The sequence below is a fragment of the Alligator sinensis genome, unplaced genomic scaffold (assembly GCF_000455745.1).
Source record: "Alligator sinensis unplaced genomic scaffold, ASM45574v1 scaffold777_1, whole genome shotgun sequence".
NCBI lineage: Eukaryota > Metazoa > Chordata > Crocodylia > Alligatoridae > Alligator > Alligator sinensis.
The window spans coordinates 1567744-1584364 of NW_005841882.1; the positions used below are offsets into that span (position 1 = coordinate 1567744).

At 42.4% G+C, this 16621-nt stretch overlaps 1 protein-coding gene across 2 annotated transcripts in view; it reads right to left on the reverse strand.

The window, feature by feature from the left end:
* The window catches only part of SGCG (sarcoglycan gamma), a 225619-nt gene that overhangs the window by 86876 nt on the left and 122122 nt on the right, over nucleotides 1-16621 (reverse strand). For both annotated transcript variants that reach the window (XM_006017618.3, XM_025196621.1), the window contains exon 6: nucleotides 5852-5924. In XM_006017618.3, coding sequence (XP_006017680.1) covers nucleotides 5852-5924 — 73 coding nt within the window. The remainder of the gene's footprint in view (nucleotides 1-5851; nucleotides 5925-16621) is intronic.

The following is a 16621-nucleotide window of genomic DNA, read 5'->3' on the forward strand; positions in this document are numbered from 1 at the left end:
AACAGTGTGGCAGGAGGGGCTACTTTCCCCTCAGCACACAGGCAAGCATGCAGCTGTGATTAATGCATGTTAAACAAATCAATGCAAAATCAAATTAATGCATTAATTGTGATTAGCTGACAGCCCTAAAAATAATTAATTTACAGCTAGTGAGAGAAGTTATGACTGCTTGCTGAAGGAAAATTAATCTGTTAAATCACAAGCAGATCATCACTTCCAAAACTCAATCTAGTTCATATATATCCTTATTAAGTAATGGAAAGTCCCTTGGCCTTGATTTTCTTCCCTCAGAAATTGTAAAGGAATTTATTGATTGGTGGTTTCCAATTCTGACCAAAAAAAAATTAAATAATTATTTTAGAAAACATCTATTTTATATTTTGGAAAGAAAATATATAGTCCCAGTCTTTAAAAACTGTGAAAGAAGAAATCCTATAGCATGTTTTCTAATTAGCCATAGGTGTATTCCAATCAAAATATTTGGGAAACACTTACTCTTTCATCTATAAACATGGACTTTTGTATGGAAAACTGCTAATATTGTATTTTCTGGCATCAGTATATGTGGCAAGACAAAATCATATATGAAGTTTTCATCATTCTAAAGGGAGCTTTTAATTCCATAGGCCAATTAAAATTATGGAGGAAGCAGTAACATCAATTGACAAAGTTCTCCAAAGTTCTCCCAAAGTAATCACTGGTTACTACTCAAATACAGCATCTTGGGGGGGTTATGGGATTGGGAGTGTTCTGTCCAATATTTTCCTAACTAAAACAGGTGTATGACAAGGATGTCTGCTTCCTCTGCTACTTTTTAATCTGTTCCTGGATGATCTAATATATGTGTTAACATGGAATCAATTCTACGCACAATGATTTTATCCCTCTCTTGCTTTATGCAGGTGATGGGCTACTACTGTGACAATCCCAGATAGGCCTCCAAAGGTTATTAAATGCTTTTCAACAACACTGGCTGTGTCTAGACAAAACACTGGCTGTGCAGTAGTGTGAGACTACTGAGCAGTAGCATTGTGTGGTAGAAACTATGATGTGATGCTACTGTGCAGTAGTTTCAGGCTACTGTGCAGTCAGCATCACAAAAAAGCCTTTCATCAGTAATATTGCGCAGTAACGCAGGTTACTGCACAGTCATTTAGTACTTGTTTATACAAGTTTAAACAAGTACTAAATGACTGCACAGTAACAATTGCACACTCAGCGTCTTATGTAGACGTGGCCACTGTGTCTCAAAAATGTTGGAAATCAACACTGCTAAATCCAAGGTATTTGTTTTGAAAACAAAAGGAAGAAGTGAATATGGCTTTTACAAGAAAAGAAATCAGAAGTGCTGTGCTCATTTAAATACTAGGGCTATGTGAAGCTTCAGGTGCTGATCAGATTCGGAGGAGAGTTGGCCTGATTCGGTGGCCGAATCTCTGAATCTGAATTGAATCAGGGGACCAATTAAAAGGTCTGAATTGATTCAAAGCTCTCTGAACTGATTCAGAAAAGATTCAGAGAACTTTGGTGATTCAGGAAGTCCCCACCCACTGCAGCAGGTAGCTGGACCCAGACTCTGAGCTGGTAAGTAGGGGCTGGGGGAGGGGAGGCTGGAGGAGCAGGGAGGGGAACATGGGGGAAACCCTGCCAGGACCCAACTCCTGCCTGCTCCCCTAGCTGCCCCGAGTGTCTCCTGGCCCCTGCCTGCTGTCCCAGACCCCCATGGCTGCCCTGCCTGCACCAGCTCCTGGCCCTTTAAAAAAAAAAAAGGCCCATCTCACCAGCTTCTGCTCAGTGAGGGGCAATCTCTGTTGCCTCCCACTACCCTGCACTACATGGGGGGCTCTTCCAGGAGCCCCCAGAAGCCCCAACGCCACTGCAGCAGCTGGTGAGTCCCCTCCCCAGTGGGCAGAAGCTGGTGACTGGGTTTTCTTTTCCCCAGAGAGCCGGGAGGGGCAGCCATTGAGAGTGGGCAGGGGATGGGGCCTCTGTGATTTGGAGATTCAGCTGATTTGGCAGCAGCCAAATCTCCAAATCACATTTGGCCAAATTGATTCAGGACAGTGATTCGAATCACCAAATTGAATTGCTGTTCCCCGAATCGGCCAAATCTGAAGCGAATACTAGCTACTTCACACAGGCCTATTAAGTATCTCCAAATTTATTTTTAATAAAAACGTGACCTGGAATACATGCATTGGAATAAACGCATGATCTGGAATATCACCATTAAAGCAAAAAAGCCTCAGGTGGAGTTTTATCCATTTCAATAAGACTGGTAGAGTGGCAGTACTGGCAGCACAGAAGGTCTACAGATCTAAGATAGAGTCCACTTTACTGCATGGAGCTGAACTATAGGTTCATTCCAGAATAGAGAAATAATTCTATTTACTTTTTAAGGTAGCTTGTATCTCTGCCGAACTCTGCAGTATGGGAACTCATGCAATCTGAAATAGAGCTGTTTAATGTGTTCACTTTAGCTCAATTAAAAACTCTAAATTATTGGATAAAAATAGAACTTGTATCCCTAGCAGATACCCTAAGAAGTGCATTTTAGAAGCTTCTTCTTTTCCACATAAACCTTTATTTGGATGGTTAAATAACATTTATAATCTCCATGCAAATGACCAGGAAAATGCGCTTACAATTACTGACTCAGTATTTCCCTCATATTTAAAGCAAGGTATAAATTAAAGAACGAAAGATATTAGCAGGCAGACAGATATACAGACAGTGATATTTTCTTGAACTTCACCTTTTTTAAATTAATAAAGCATACTTTTGGCTTAGAAACCTATCTAGCTGATGTAGAAAACTACAAACATGGGTGGGATGGTCTAGTTGGGGGTGGTCCTGCGTTGAGCAGTGGGTTGGACTAGCTGGCCTCCTGTGGTCCCTTCCGTCCCTAATTTTCTATGCTTCTATGAAACAAGGAAAGGCCATTACAAGACTGTGATTCACTTTAATGGGATCTGCAGTCATCATAGGGAGGTGGTATTGGATCCCATTTTTAGACATGACATGTTCCTGTAGGAAGGAGATAGATAACCTGAATAACTATTTGTGTTCTTCTGTTCTTTGAAGAAATAAGAGAGAAATGGATCTTTCTAGTAGCAGAACATTATAAGTACTGGGCTAATTAAGAAAAAAGTATTTGGCTCCTCTTTAACAATTTAAAGCCTGTCCTGTACTACTTAGGTGTATTTGCACTATTTACACAAAGAATAAGGGACAAAATTAATAGAATTCCCTGTTTTTAACTTTTTTAATTTTACTATAGTATATTGTTTCATTTTGTTTATTTTTATATACCATCAAATACTATGTATTGTTTATTGTTTCATTTTGTTGATGAACAGCAGCAGCACTGCAGTCTTCCTGGCACTCAGCATGGGCTGTGCCAACCAGCAGCCACCAGCCCCAGCCTGCAGCAGCAGCTTGCTGAAATCCTGTGCACAGATCGGGGGCCCACACCCCCTGGGAAAAGCTGGGGAAATGATCAGAGAGCTGGGGAATCATACCGGGAGCTAGGGAATCGAACTGGAAGCTAGATGTCCATATCAAAGCAGTCCTTCCCCCCTCTTCCTTCTCCCTCTCCTTAGTTTCTGTTTAGCTGCAAGCAAGACCGGCTTCAAAACGTGAAACATTTAAAAACTTTTGAAACGTTTTGAATGCCCTCGTTTTGTTTCGAAGCTGTTTCAAAGCCTTTCATTTCATTTTCGCTGTTTTGAGCTTGAAATGTGCCGAAACAGCTTTGAAACAAAACACCCATTGACATTTCACACAGCCATACTATCAATCTGTCAGTTAAAATGTTTCTAATTCCCTAGTTTTATACCCCAGTGTTTTTAATGCTCATGAATCCCTTTCTCCCCCAAAAAAAGAATCCTAGCAAGTCAGTAATTTGCAACATACTCCCAAGCACATACAAGGTTCACGAATTTGCAGAGTTTCAGATACTGGCAAAGATCCATACCAGTTCAGTACTCTAAGTTTGAAGACACGTGGTCTGAAAATTGGGATTTGCTGTATGAAACATAGTGTGCTGGACTCTAAGGGGATGTCCAGACGAGCAGAAATGTGTGTTTCCCTGGGGACAAGTAGCAGTGGCATACCTTGTGCCGCTGCTATTTGTCCATGGGAATGCCCATGCCATGCATGCTCTGGTGCATGACAGGTTACCCTGGGTGAGGTAGGGGAGGTGGGGCCAGCACACTTGCTGGCCCCAGCAGCCTTACCTGCATTGTGGCAGTCTCCAGGAGCTACAGCCACTGCATTTCTGCAGGCGGAAGCCTAGCTGCAGCCAGAGCATGGTTTTGGGTGGTGTGCACTGTAGCCACATATGCCGCCCCGTTTTTTTTCCGGCACTGTTTCTTTTTTACCCTGGGATCTCCTCCCTGCTGCAAAGCAGCAGCAGTATAAGTTGCATAGAGAACTCCTGCATGTGCATGGGTATGCCTGCATGTCCGGTGTGTCTCTGGTACCACATACCACACGTCTGTGCTCATCTAGCTGCACCCTAATATTCTCCAGTTTACAAGTGCAGGAATAAGTCTTTTTATTTTTATTTTTTACTATAAATGACAATTATTGATTACAATGATAAAGAAATAAAGAGAAGCAGAACCCAAATTTAGGTTTCCATCCCTCAGCAGTCCCAGAAATTCAGGAAGTAAGAAAAAGAAACTTCATGAAAATTGAATCTTTATTACATTTTCTGTACCCTCAGAAATAGTAATCTGAGATAAAGAAGGAGCACCAGGAGAAAAAAACATGGTAAAGAAAGTCCCTGCAGGAAGCAGCAGGCTGATAATACATGGGAATGTGGGCCATGGTGGTGAGGAAGTGCTCTTTCTCTTTCTTTCTGAACTGGTGCACAACATTTTATAAAATAAAACACAAGACAATCTGGGATCAAAAGTTTACTCAATTTTCTCCTCACCACAACCTACACATGGGAATTATTTTGTATGTAAAATACATCAATGTGCATGGGTGACAGGTGCCTCTGGAGTCCGGGGTAGCGCACCAAATCACCAACAGGGGGAGGTCCGCCGGCAGTCAATCACCGACCAGAGGGGGTGGGTCCCCCAGCGGCCGATTGCTGAGCTCAGAATCACCAGTGGTGAAACTGGCGGACCAGAAATGCACTTCCGCCGACACTTCTGGTTTTGCAGCTGGCACTTCCAGGGGGTGCATGGCCAATCTCAGGGGGTACACATGCACCCCCTACACATCGCCAATGTCAATGTGGCACAGCACTGTGTATAAATATTATCCTGGGATTAGACAGTTCTGGAGAATAAAGGTAGAGCTGACTTGCAATAATGTGCTCACCAAAGAGCACTCCTTACTGCTACAGAGATGGATTTTTTTATATTTAAGAAGCCAATCATTTTTTCTTTGGATTGTCTGCCTTAACCAAGAACTAATATGTAACTTTTAAATGTGCATGTTTGCAGAGGATTGCTATTAATTTGTGCTAGACGCCACTGTGGAGGCCACTAATTACCCCTGATGATATTTGTTTAAAACCGTTTCCACTTACAGTGTTATTTTTCTTAAATTACAGTGAGGTGATACATTAGATAAACATCTTTAGCACACTGCATCAAGATGTATCAATCTCATAACTTCATACACAAATCCTCAAAATCACAGAACAGCATATAATTTTATAATTGACATAATAATTCATAAACTGAAACATAAAATAGGAGGAAAAGAGAATATTACCAGCTATTACATAATGTTGAGTCTCCTTAATTTATGTTTACTCAAATGTGTGCATAGCTCTAGGAAATGCTATTCTGCTTATCAGACAGATTTATTTTATTGCAGGAATTCTTACCTAAGCTGTTTAAAAGCCTCAGCTCTGACAAGTGGCGTCTCAACAGAATGTTCAAAAAGAGCTCCTTCTGGCCCTGAAAGACAAGATAACATATTCAAGAAAATTATAGTACTGTTTTGTATGCCATTTTAGTATCATAAAGTAAGCTTATATGCACTTATAAAAAAAAGATATATTAGCAAGATAGATTAAGTTCCAACACTCCTGACTTATTTGGAATAGGCTGATACCCAAAATCAAAATGAACAGCCTAAGTGTAAATCTCTAAAATGAATAAAAAATCTTCTTGACATATGCAAATTAGTGAGTAAGGTGAAGCAAAAATGATCTGTTCATGTTAAAACACGTAAGTAGGATTTTAACACTGAAGTTTCCATTAGAATTGATATCAGTCATACAACTAAAATCCCACAATTTTTTTGAAAATCTCATATAGTTCTGCTTTAGGTAACGCAGCTTATTGTATGGTAATCTGTATGTAAGGTCACTAACTGTATAGACTCCCTTTCTCCTCTGGTAAAATTGATGAGTAAATAATGGTGTTTAAACACTAGGAATGAAAGTAGGAAAGTACCATGTTCACCATCAAACACTAGAGAGAGAAATTTATGAAAGATTGTGAATATTATTCATAAAAGTAATGAGTTCAATTTAAAAAATATCCAAATATTTATTTAATATTTCTGCTTTACTGTTAACAACAAACAACCTAACAATAAGCAATAAACAATAACCAATAATCAATAAAAACAATAATCAATCTAGACAAGCAAAATCTAGAACTCTTGGTTCAGAAATGATAACTTTTATTAGACCAACTAGGAAAATTCCCCCAAAATTCTCTTTTTCTGCAAGCTTTCGGGCTCAAAGGCCCTTCACAGGCTGTGGGAAAATTAAAGATGTTAAAAAGTCCCCATAGGTAGGAAATAAATTATTAGATTTCTTTTCTAATTTAATCTCTTTTGACATCATATTTAAAGGTTTTATAAGACCATCATGGAAAAATCAAATAATATTTATCTGGTACAATAAGAAACCTGGAACTATTACTCAATGTTATATTGCATAAACAGCGGAATACACAACTATTAAGGAAAATTTAATTTACTCCAAATATAAAATAAGCTTCTCTACTAGTCTAAGCAATTCATTTAAAAACCTGTATAATATTTATATTTCCTGCACATTCTGTACATAAAAAACCTGTAACAACTACTGAATCAAATAGCTTATCTCTTAAAATATTATCAGGTTCATCCTGGCTAATATGGTTAGGACATATTTAGCTATGCAAGCATTAATGAAGTGAGCACTCCTGTATACCAGAATAAAATTGGGTCAACATAGCGTTGGTTACCAACTATAATGCAAATTCAGGACTTAATCTGGGCTCAAAATATATTTAGAGTGAGAGCCTTCAGGACTGCTGTAGCCTACTTCAGGTTCATGGCTGCTGATATATGAATTTATCCTGAGGGCCTCTGCAGATAAATACACAGCATTATGACCCAATCACTGATTCCCTCCCGAAGGGCAAAATCCAAAACTCTGATTTCTTAAATACGTCTTTGAATTTATTGCTCCCCTTTTATACGCTATGGCCGCGTCTAGACATGCAGGGGCATGTGGTTTGTGATGTTGCAAACCTCTGTAGCACTGGAAACCACATGCAGTGAATGTTAAAACATGCTCCGTGCTGCAAATTTGCAGTGCAGGGTCAAAATTTGCTACTGGGATTTCCTGATAGAAACCCTCTCTCCCCAGCCCCCCAAGCAGAACAAAAGGTGGTGCAACACACGGAGGCCAGGCCTTCATGCTGTCTGACCTGTGCTCCTGCTACTTCAGGTGACTAGATAAGACTGCTACAGCCAGCATGAGTGTTGGCAGCAGCCCCCAGCTCTCCCTGGCTGAAGAGCTTGGGAGCGGCTGGGCAAGGCAGTTTGCCCATTACAGGACCAAGGAGGTGATACTGCCCCTCTATCGGGCACTGGTTAGACCGCAGATGGAATACTGCGTGCAGTTTTGGGCGCCACAATTCAAGAGGGATGCGGATAACCTGGAGAGGGTCCAGAGAAGGGCCACTCGTATGGTTAAGGGCTTGCAAGCCAAGCCCTACGAGGAGAGACTAGAGAACCTGGACCTTTTCAGCCTCTGCAAGAGAAGGTTGAGAGGCGACCTTGTGGCTGCCTATAAGTTCATCACAGGGGCACAGAAGGGAATTGGTGAGGTTTTATGCACCAAGGCGCCCCCGGGGGTTACAAGAAATAATGGCCACAAGCTAGCAGAGAGCAGATTTAGACTAGACATTAGGAAAACTTCTTCACAGTTAGAGTGGCCAAGGTCTGGAACGGGCTCCCAAGGGAGGTGGTGCTCTCCCCTACCCTGGGGGTCTTCGAGAGGAGGTTAGATAGGCATCTAGCTGGAGTCATCTGAACCCTTCTAGTGGGAGTCATCGCAACCCAGCCCTCTTTCCTGCCTATGCAGGGGGTCGGACTCGATGATCTATTGGGGTCCCTTCCGACCCTAGCATCTATGAATCTATGAATCTAGGACAATTTGTCCCTCAACAAAGTGCATGTGTAGGGGTGTGCGCTGCAGCAATCTGTGCCACTGCAAGTGCACACCCAAGCATATTTGGATGTGGCCTATATACTTTTAAACCTTTTTACTCCTTATTGCTATATCACTTGCTCACTCTTCAATCTGCTCTTTCACTGCAGGTCTACCTTATTTTAAGTTATAATATTAATGATGATGATACAATTAGAAATGTGCAACTTTTAGATATAAATTAGCATAATTTTTTTTTGCTTCATAATATTAAAAAGACACAGGACTTGCAAAGCAAAATATAAACCAGAACATCTAATGGTCCAATGGGACAGGTTTACCACATAGTTAGCCTGCGGAATAATAGTATGGGTACTCGCCTGTGGGCACATCTACACGTCACCCTACAGGAACATAGCAACATGCTACATTTCTATACAGCATGCTATGGGGACATAGCGATCACTTGTGTCTATAGGTGATCGCCAGCTACATCACCGTAGTGACATGCTCCCTGGGTATAATGTGCTGCTACGGCAACATAGTCGTGAAATCTAACCATGCGCTGCGTGCGTGGCACATAAGTACTAAAGCATGGTGCCATAGCAATGTCACAGTATGGCAATGTGTAGACACTCCCTGTGAGGTATAAGGTGTGAATCTGATTCCCATTGGGTTAAGGAGGGCACTAAACCTAGTCCTGACACTTCCTTAGGAAGTGCTTAAACAATAGGCTATTATATCAAAGGTGGATGATAGCACCACCTCCTTCTCTAGAAATTCATTAAAGAGAACAGAGAACTGTACTCATGTTTTTTAAAACGATGGATGCAGGCTTCTCAGAAAACAGTCATTAATGCCAGGTGTTCCCTGTTGGCTAATTCTAGATGGTTCCTTGCCTTGTTTTATGACTGCATTATGAGGTGCTTAATTATGCCCATGCATTGTACAAGGAGTCTAGGTGCCTAACTCAGGATTCTGGATATCATTCTGGAGGCCAAGTGCCTAGAAGTTAGATGTTGCGGTATTTAACTTGTATATCTACCCTTTATTGGATCTAGACATATCTCTCTCATTACTCCGAGTGGTTTTGTTGAGTGTGAGAGCGCATTGGCACAAATACACAGAAATTTAGGCCAACCCTAAGGGTTATTTTGAACTCAGGAGCAGTAAGTTGTGACATAGTTGGCAGCAGATTGAAGCTCAAAGTTCACCAGAGCTGCTTGAGTCATGCTGGATTGCTGCTGACATTTGAATTTACTGGTTTTGAGTGTTGACAGGTGGTGGGTATGGGCTTGATGTTGGCCCTAAGGTCAGTCCTAGCCATCATTGTAGACATAGCCAGTATGGACTAAGCTTCCAGACTGGCTATGATATGGATTAATGCATGTATTAATGTGTTGTGCCTGTATTGTGCCATGCTGGCAGCGCATGGTTATTTTTAGCTGCTATGTCACTGTAGCAATACACTATACCAAGGGAGTGTGTTGCTACAGCAACTTAGTGGCGGTCACAGTTTTTGCCTGCAGATGCTGTCGCCATAGTGCATTGCTACAGTGATGTAGTGTCACATGTAGACATGCCCACTGAGAAGTATAAAATGCATGAAATCTACATACATATCTTAAGGCTTCTTCATAAATTTTAAGTCTTTCTCCTTTCAAAATAACACCATTTTTTCTTAAACATAATCAATCACTTTAATTTCTCTCTCTATTATTATTGTTCTGGTAGTGCCACATGGTGGCACTGATTCATGGAGTCTCCCAAACAGAGCGGGTTAACAACCTTGCAGTCAAAATAAATGCATCAGAAATGCTGTGTCAATGGAATTGAGACATTCTGCAGAATGTGGACTTATTCAAAACTTTCAACTCTAAATTTACTTGATAAGCAAAGGTTTTCCTTTGATTTTGAGAAAGTTCCTTCATGCCTTATTCATCTTTTGCAGGTTGATTTTGGTGCAAGCGCAAGTCTTTCTTGTGATAACAGAAAACAGACTTGTAAATGGTTCCTTTGGCAATTTAAAAGTCTGGGTCTGATACGGATCAGTCATTAGTCCACGTGTTTTCTATCTCAGCAAAATTTCACTGTTATGGTTTTGTTGTGTGTTTGTAGTGCTGTTATGATGAAGTGTATGCTCAACCATTGATATATGAATGAGGATTTATCTGGCCAGTGCTCACAACTTGCTTCCAAGTCCATGATTTATCATGAGGAAATTGATCTTGACAGATTCTCCCTGATGTAGTCCTGGAAAGACTTCAGCTTAGTATTTAGTTGTAACAAGCTTTCAACTTCATGCCTACTGAAATGCTTAATTTCTTTTGTCTACGGTGGTCACTGTGCTGGTTTCTGACATTTCATTTAGGTCCCAGAAATCTGATTTATGCTCAAAAAGCATGATATATGAGTTGAAAAGACTGATTCCTACTTTGCTCCCAGGGCAGCTGGTAATGATAGGTACACTTAATAGTTCTTGTAGTCTATGGAGATACCTGGGAAAAGACCCTTTTGTGTAGGCATCTCCTGTATTCCTTTTACTTTTGGGGGTCACTTCCTAATCCTAGGGAAGTCAGCAAGTGTTTTATGCTGTGAGGGTTCAGCCGGGATGTAGGTGGCCAGGCCTGTGGTAGGCCTGTGATAGGCCAGGCCTGTGGTAGGCCACTAGGAGAAACTAAAGGGTCAGCTGGGTGCGAGCACAGATTACTAGAGCATCAGGTCAGGGTCCAGGTCAGAGGGGGTGAGAATGCAGGAACCAAGTTTCAGGAGAGTTGACAGAGGAAATCCAAAATGTAGTACAGGAAGTGGGCCAAGATCAGGAACCAGGAGTCAGAGAGATGGTGTTAAGTTTGAGGAGAAATCCAAAACCATGGTCAGGAAAAGCCAAAGCTGAGTCAGGAGACAAAAGACGTAGAGAGAGTAATGAACACAAGACTTGCCAGAACAGACTAAGGTTGTGTCAAGGCATGCCTGCAGCCTGGGGCTGCACGTTTGCTTAAAGGGGGTGAGTGTCATATTCAGCAGCTAATCTGGTTGCACATAACTGGGACAGTCACATTAGCCAGGGATCAGGGCAGGTATAATAACTCAAGAACTTTGCTTAGCCAGGCATGCCTGATCAGAGGCCCTGACATATGTAGTGTTCCACAGCCAATCACAATTTCATCATGGTTCTTTCTGCTTTCTAGAAAGATGAGGTTATTGTTATAATCTGCCATAGCCTCATTATGTAGCTACACTTCTACAAAAGGACATTGCCAGCTCACTCCAGCAAGTCCTACTATGCCTTGTTAGCAGTGTTGATACTCTTCTGCTGCAGCTTTGTTCCCAGCCAGTATTCTTAACTATCTATATCTCCATGCAGGTGTTGAAAATACAGGAAAGCAGTTGTTTTTTAAAAATTCAGTAGTATTTATCAACCTCTGGTTTTGACATTAACTATTAAGAATAGTTTTGCTTTGTCCAGTTCAGGTAACATATTACAGAAAGATGATCCTGGGCCCTGTTACATCATCTCTGGGCAGAGCCTGAAGTGGAAACTTATGGGAGAAATGTGGCTGGGGAGTGCTGGTCCCTTAGTCCTGGGGACAACCATCAGGCTGCAGTCTGGCACCAAAAGGGTTACACTGGGCTCCTGGTAGCCATGTGTGGCTGGAACTGGCTCCAACTGGGCCCTGGGAATTCTGGCGAACATTAAGAGGGTCCCAACCTCATTTGGACATCCCCTGGAGAGAGGAAAGTGAGGGAGGTAAGTATTTCACACATCCACGTGGAGTTGGGAACCTGAGCTGGGAGCCTGAGAGGAAGCCAGACATGCCATAACTCTAGTGGGTGCACCCCCAGGCCCTGCAGCAGACAGAGAGAAGTGCAGTGCCTGGGAGCGGGTGAATGAAAGCCATGGTCAGTGAGTAATTGTGAAAACTATATAAAGGAGAGGTTATGTGACAAGGGAGAAGGCTTAATTGAAAGACAGAGACTACCGGATGGGTGATCAGAGGAACATAAAAGGGGTTTAAGTTATACGGGATAAAATTAAAAGAGCAAATTAATTAATATAGAAGAAAATCATGTTATTGGATGAAGGAACTCTGAGTCCTTCATCCTACATTGCTTAATGAATTGCAAGGTTATGGTAATTAATTAAGAAAGTGAGGGGCTGCCTCGTTTAATTGAGAAATCGAGGAATGGAAGGCCATGATTTGATTGATAAGGGGAAGGGTGGCAGACACACTGATTATTGGCTGAACCGAGAAGTTGTGGCCATATCCTATAATTGCTGGAAGAAAAAATTAAGATTGCAGTTCTTAAGCAAGGAACTTAGGAATTGCAGCAGCATGGCTTAATTGGGGAAATAGTACTTAGTTAAGGAACTGAGGAGCTGTGGCAGCACTATTTAATTGATGACTAGAGAATGTGAGCTTGCTGAGCATAATTGATGAACTGAGGAGTGATGGGCCAAGATAGCATCAAGCACCGAACCTCGCCAACCTCATCACCAGAAGCAAACTTCCTCAACCCCAGAACACACCAAAAGGATCCAGACCGTGCCATGACAAGAAATGCAAAACCTGCCCCCACATCTCCACCACCCCCACTATTACTACACCCCACAACAGAGCCATCAGCATCCCAGGATCTTACAGCTGCACCTCCAGGAATGTAGTATACCTCATCCAAAGCACCAAATGCCCTGATGGAAGATATGTAAGAGAGACCAGACAACAACTGTGCACCAGAATGAATGCACACTGGACATCCATCAAAGACAGAAACACCCAATTACCGGTGGGGGCACGTTTCTCACAGGAGGGCCACTCTCTCTCCAATCTCTCAGTCCTGATCCTCAAGGGAAATTTACACAACACATCCCAGAGACGAGCCTATGAGCTCCATTTCATCAACCTGCTGGATACTAGAGATCAGGGACTAAACATAGACATTGGATTTTTGATACATTATAATCTGCCTGGCAACTGACTCCCCAGCCCAGCCCAGCCCCTGGCTTGTTTACTTTTCTTTCCATCCAGGAAGAGCACACACCAACTGCTGCAGCTTCCTGAGCCTGACGAAGGGTTTTTGAACCCGAAAGCTTGCTTAATAACTATTCTCCAACCATTTGGGTTGGTCTAATAAAAGATATCAAATTCACCCAAGGAACCTTGTCTGCCTAGTTAACCCATAGGAAATGAGGAAACTGCCATGGGGAGGCCCTATGTATGTGGCAGAATACCAGGCCCTCCTATCTACAGCCTATCAAGTCAATTCCAACTAGATGGTGACAGAACAGGGTATAGGGGAACCTGGTATATCCATCCCAAGTTTTAACTGTTTTGTTAACTTCTGGTGACATCTGCCTCCCTATTGTTTCATTAACATCATAGCGTGGCAGACGAAAGCAGTGAGAAGTAATGGTGAAGTTGAGGTGCATTGGGGAGCACCCGCCTACATGACATTTCCCCAATTGTAGGCTTGCACTTGTGGGCTCTACTATTTGCTTTATTGCTCCATTTTAAATCTTTATGTAATAAGTATTCTAGAAGGTACTGTACTTGCTGCAGCATTTTATCTGTTTCAGGTGTAGCATGTCTGGAAGATATTCTAGTCCTTTATTACCATCTTTTACCATTTTTGCTTCAGGGATGCCAATGTGCACTGTCTCCATATTTGTTTTGCTTCTTTATCTACTGCTTGTCCAGGACAAACATCACTAAATTCATGCATGAATTCATTTGTTTAGTTGAAACCAGTGACTTCTGTGATGTCTACTTGATGTTCTCGTGTGCTTTTCTTTGATATTTTGCTTGTAATTTATACTACCCTAGTGAGATTATGGTTGTGCTTTACAGTTGTCTTTGTCCTCTGGCGTAATGATGGGGAAGTATTCATAGCCTGGCACATTCACTGATGCCCCACTGTCTGGCATTCAGGTGGCTGTTTGTGCTGACACTGCCTTGTCTTTGAATCTGCCCTTAGAAATTATGTGTTTTTGCAATTTTTTACTTCATTAATATCTTATACATGTCAAATCTTTTCTTCTGAGTCACTGCTTGATTCATCAATAGGATGAACTCATCCCTCTCCTCTTCCTGTTTGCAAGATTTTCTTTAATGACATAAAATTACTGCATATGATTAATAGATTCATAGATGTTAGGGTTGGAAGGAACCTCAGTAGGTCATCGAGTCCGACCCCCTGCATAGGGCAGGAAAGAGCGCAGGGGTCAGACGTCCCCGGCTGGATGGTTGTCCAGTCTCCTCTTGAAGACCCCAAGGTAGGGGAGAGCACCTACCCCCAAGGTAGGGGAGAGCACCACCTCCCTTGGAAGCCCATATGATTAGCATATGATTATAAATTAAGTGTACTTTTCATTATAACAATATCACCTTTAGTAGCTACTTGCTTGCCTTTATATTTTGATCACTTTTACTTTGTATTTGTGTGTTTGTTTTTACACAAGTTCTTTGAATTTAATTTTCCATTTATTTGTATACTCTGCTGTATTTTTAGCACTTATCACTGTGTCTTGTCCACATAGCTTCTGCATTTGGTTATCAACTTGTTTCCTAGCTATACACATGTATAAGTTCTTGGTAAACATAATGTGAGCTCTACATATTATCACTTGAGTCCCTATACCTTTTGCCTCTGTTGCCAATATATCATCTACTTATGAGTCAGTCATTTTTGTGCTGGTTTCATTTGATTCTTGATTGCACTGATTAAGAAGACAGACCTGATACATGGAATAGTCTGTGGACTGAAAATATTTTTGGAGTATGTCTGGGATTTTACAAGGGTTCTCTCAGTTTGAAGCATATTGTAGCCTTTGGTCATTATAGGTAATAATATACCTATTCTTTATAGTAGTATAAAGAACAGGTATAATAATATACCTGTTCTTTCACTTTGCCATTTAACCCAGCACTGTTGTTATTTTGCAGTTTACCTACTGTGATCTGAAGAAAGTTAAATTATTAAACATTTCTTCTTCCAGGGCCAACTGCTTGGGGACAAGAATTTAGTCTTCCATCATAACTATTATTTTTTTCATGTCATAGTAGGGTTGGAGCATTGTTGTAGCCCACAGGGTCTGGGAAATAGGAGAGGCAACCTATTTTTTCGTGATATCTTTTATAGGACCAACTGTATAGTAGGGAGTGATCGCAGAATCATAGGAAAGTAGAGATTCCACAATTTCTTTCTGTAGCCTGTTCCCATGCTTGACAGATAAGCTTTTGGGATGTTGGCATTTTTTGCCCAAATATTTTGTAACAGGGGGCCTTCTCAGGGCCGATCCCACTTGTTTCTGGGCTAACCACCCGCCTTCTCGCCCGCCACGCCTTGTTGGTAATTAATTAATAGAAGTTAATTAATCAGGAGGCTGCCCATTTCTTGCCCCAATGCCAGGGGGCACTATCTGTGGCTCCGTTCCTCCCCTACACCGCAGCCCAAGCCTCGCAGATGGCATCCAGATGTTCTCACAATCACCGGCCCCATGCTGGGCCCCATAATCCTAGTGTTGAACTCCTCTAGGATCCCTCCATTCTGGCAGCCTAATCTGCCTTCATCCTGGGCAGCATAGCTCCCTGAACTGCTTCCCCTTCTGGGTGTGGTCCCCCCCAGGACCTTAAGCTCACTAGCCCTGGCCCACCTCCAGGCCAGTTGGAACCCCAGGCCCTCAGCTCTTGGGTGTTCCTTGCAGTGGGCCCCTGGCCCTTTGACCCTTTCATTCCTGGCCCCAGCATTGACCAGTCAGGGGAAGTCCAGACAGGCGTGAGTCTATGGCTTCACTCTCTTTCTCTGGAGGTCCACCCTCCAGACCCTACAAAGGGGTAACCCACCTGGTTGTGGAGCTAGGGGTTAAAGTGCCCTGACCTGCCTTTCACTGGGGTGGTAACTGGCCTGGTATTTCCTGGGGGATCCCGTGCCACTGGGAGACCCACCAGGCCACCCACTCCCAGCAGGGTGCAGTTTTAGGTCATGCCCAGGACCAGGAGCCTCCTGACCATCCCCTACAGCTCCTCCCTTACCTCCAGATGATATCAGCAGCCCTCCAGCCAGGCGATGTTGCCTGGCCTCCAGCAGCAAAACTGCCCTGTTTATATGGGCAGCCCTAGGTTCAAAATGGCTGCCCCCATCAGGCACCTGGCAGGCGCTAGCTCCAGGCCCTTAAAGTGGCAGGCACAAACAGTGCCTAGCCACACACTTGTTTAACAT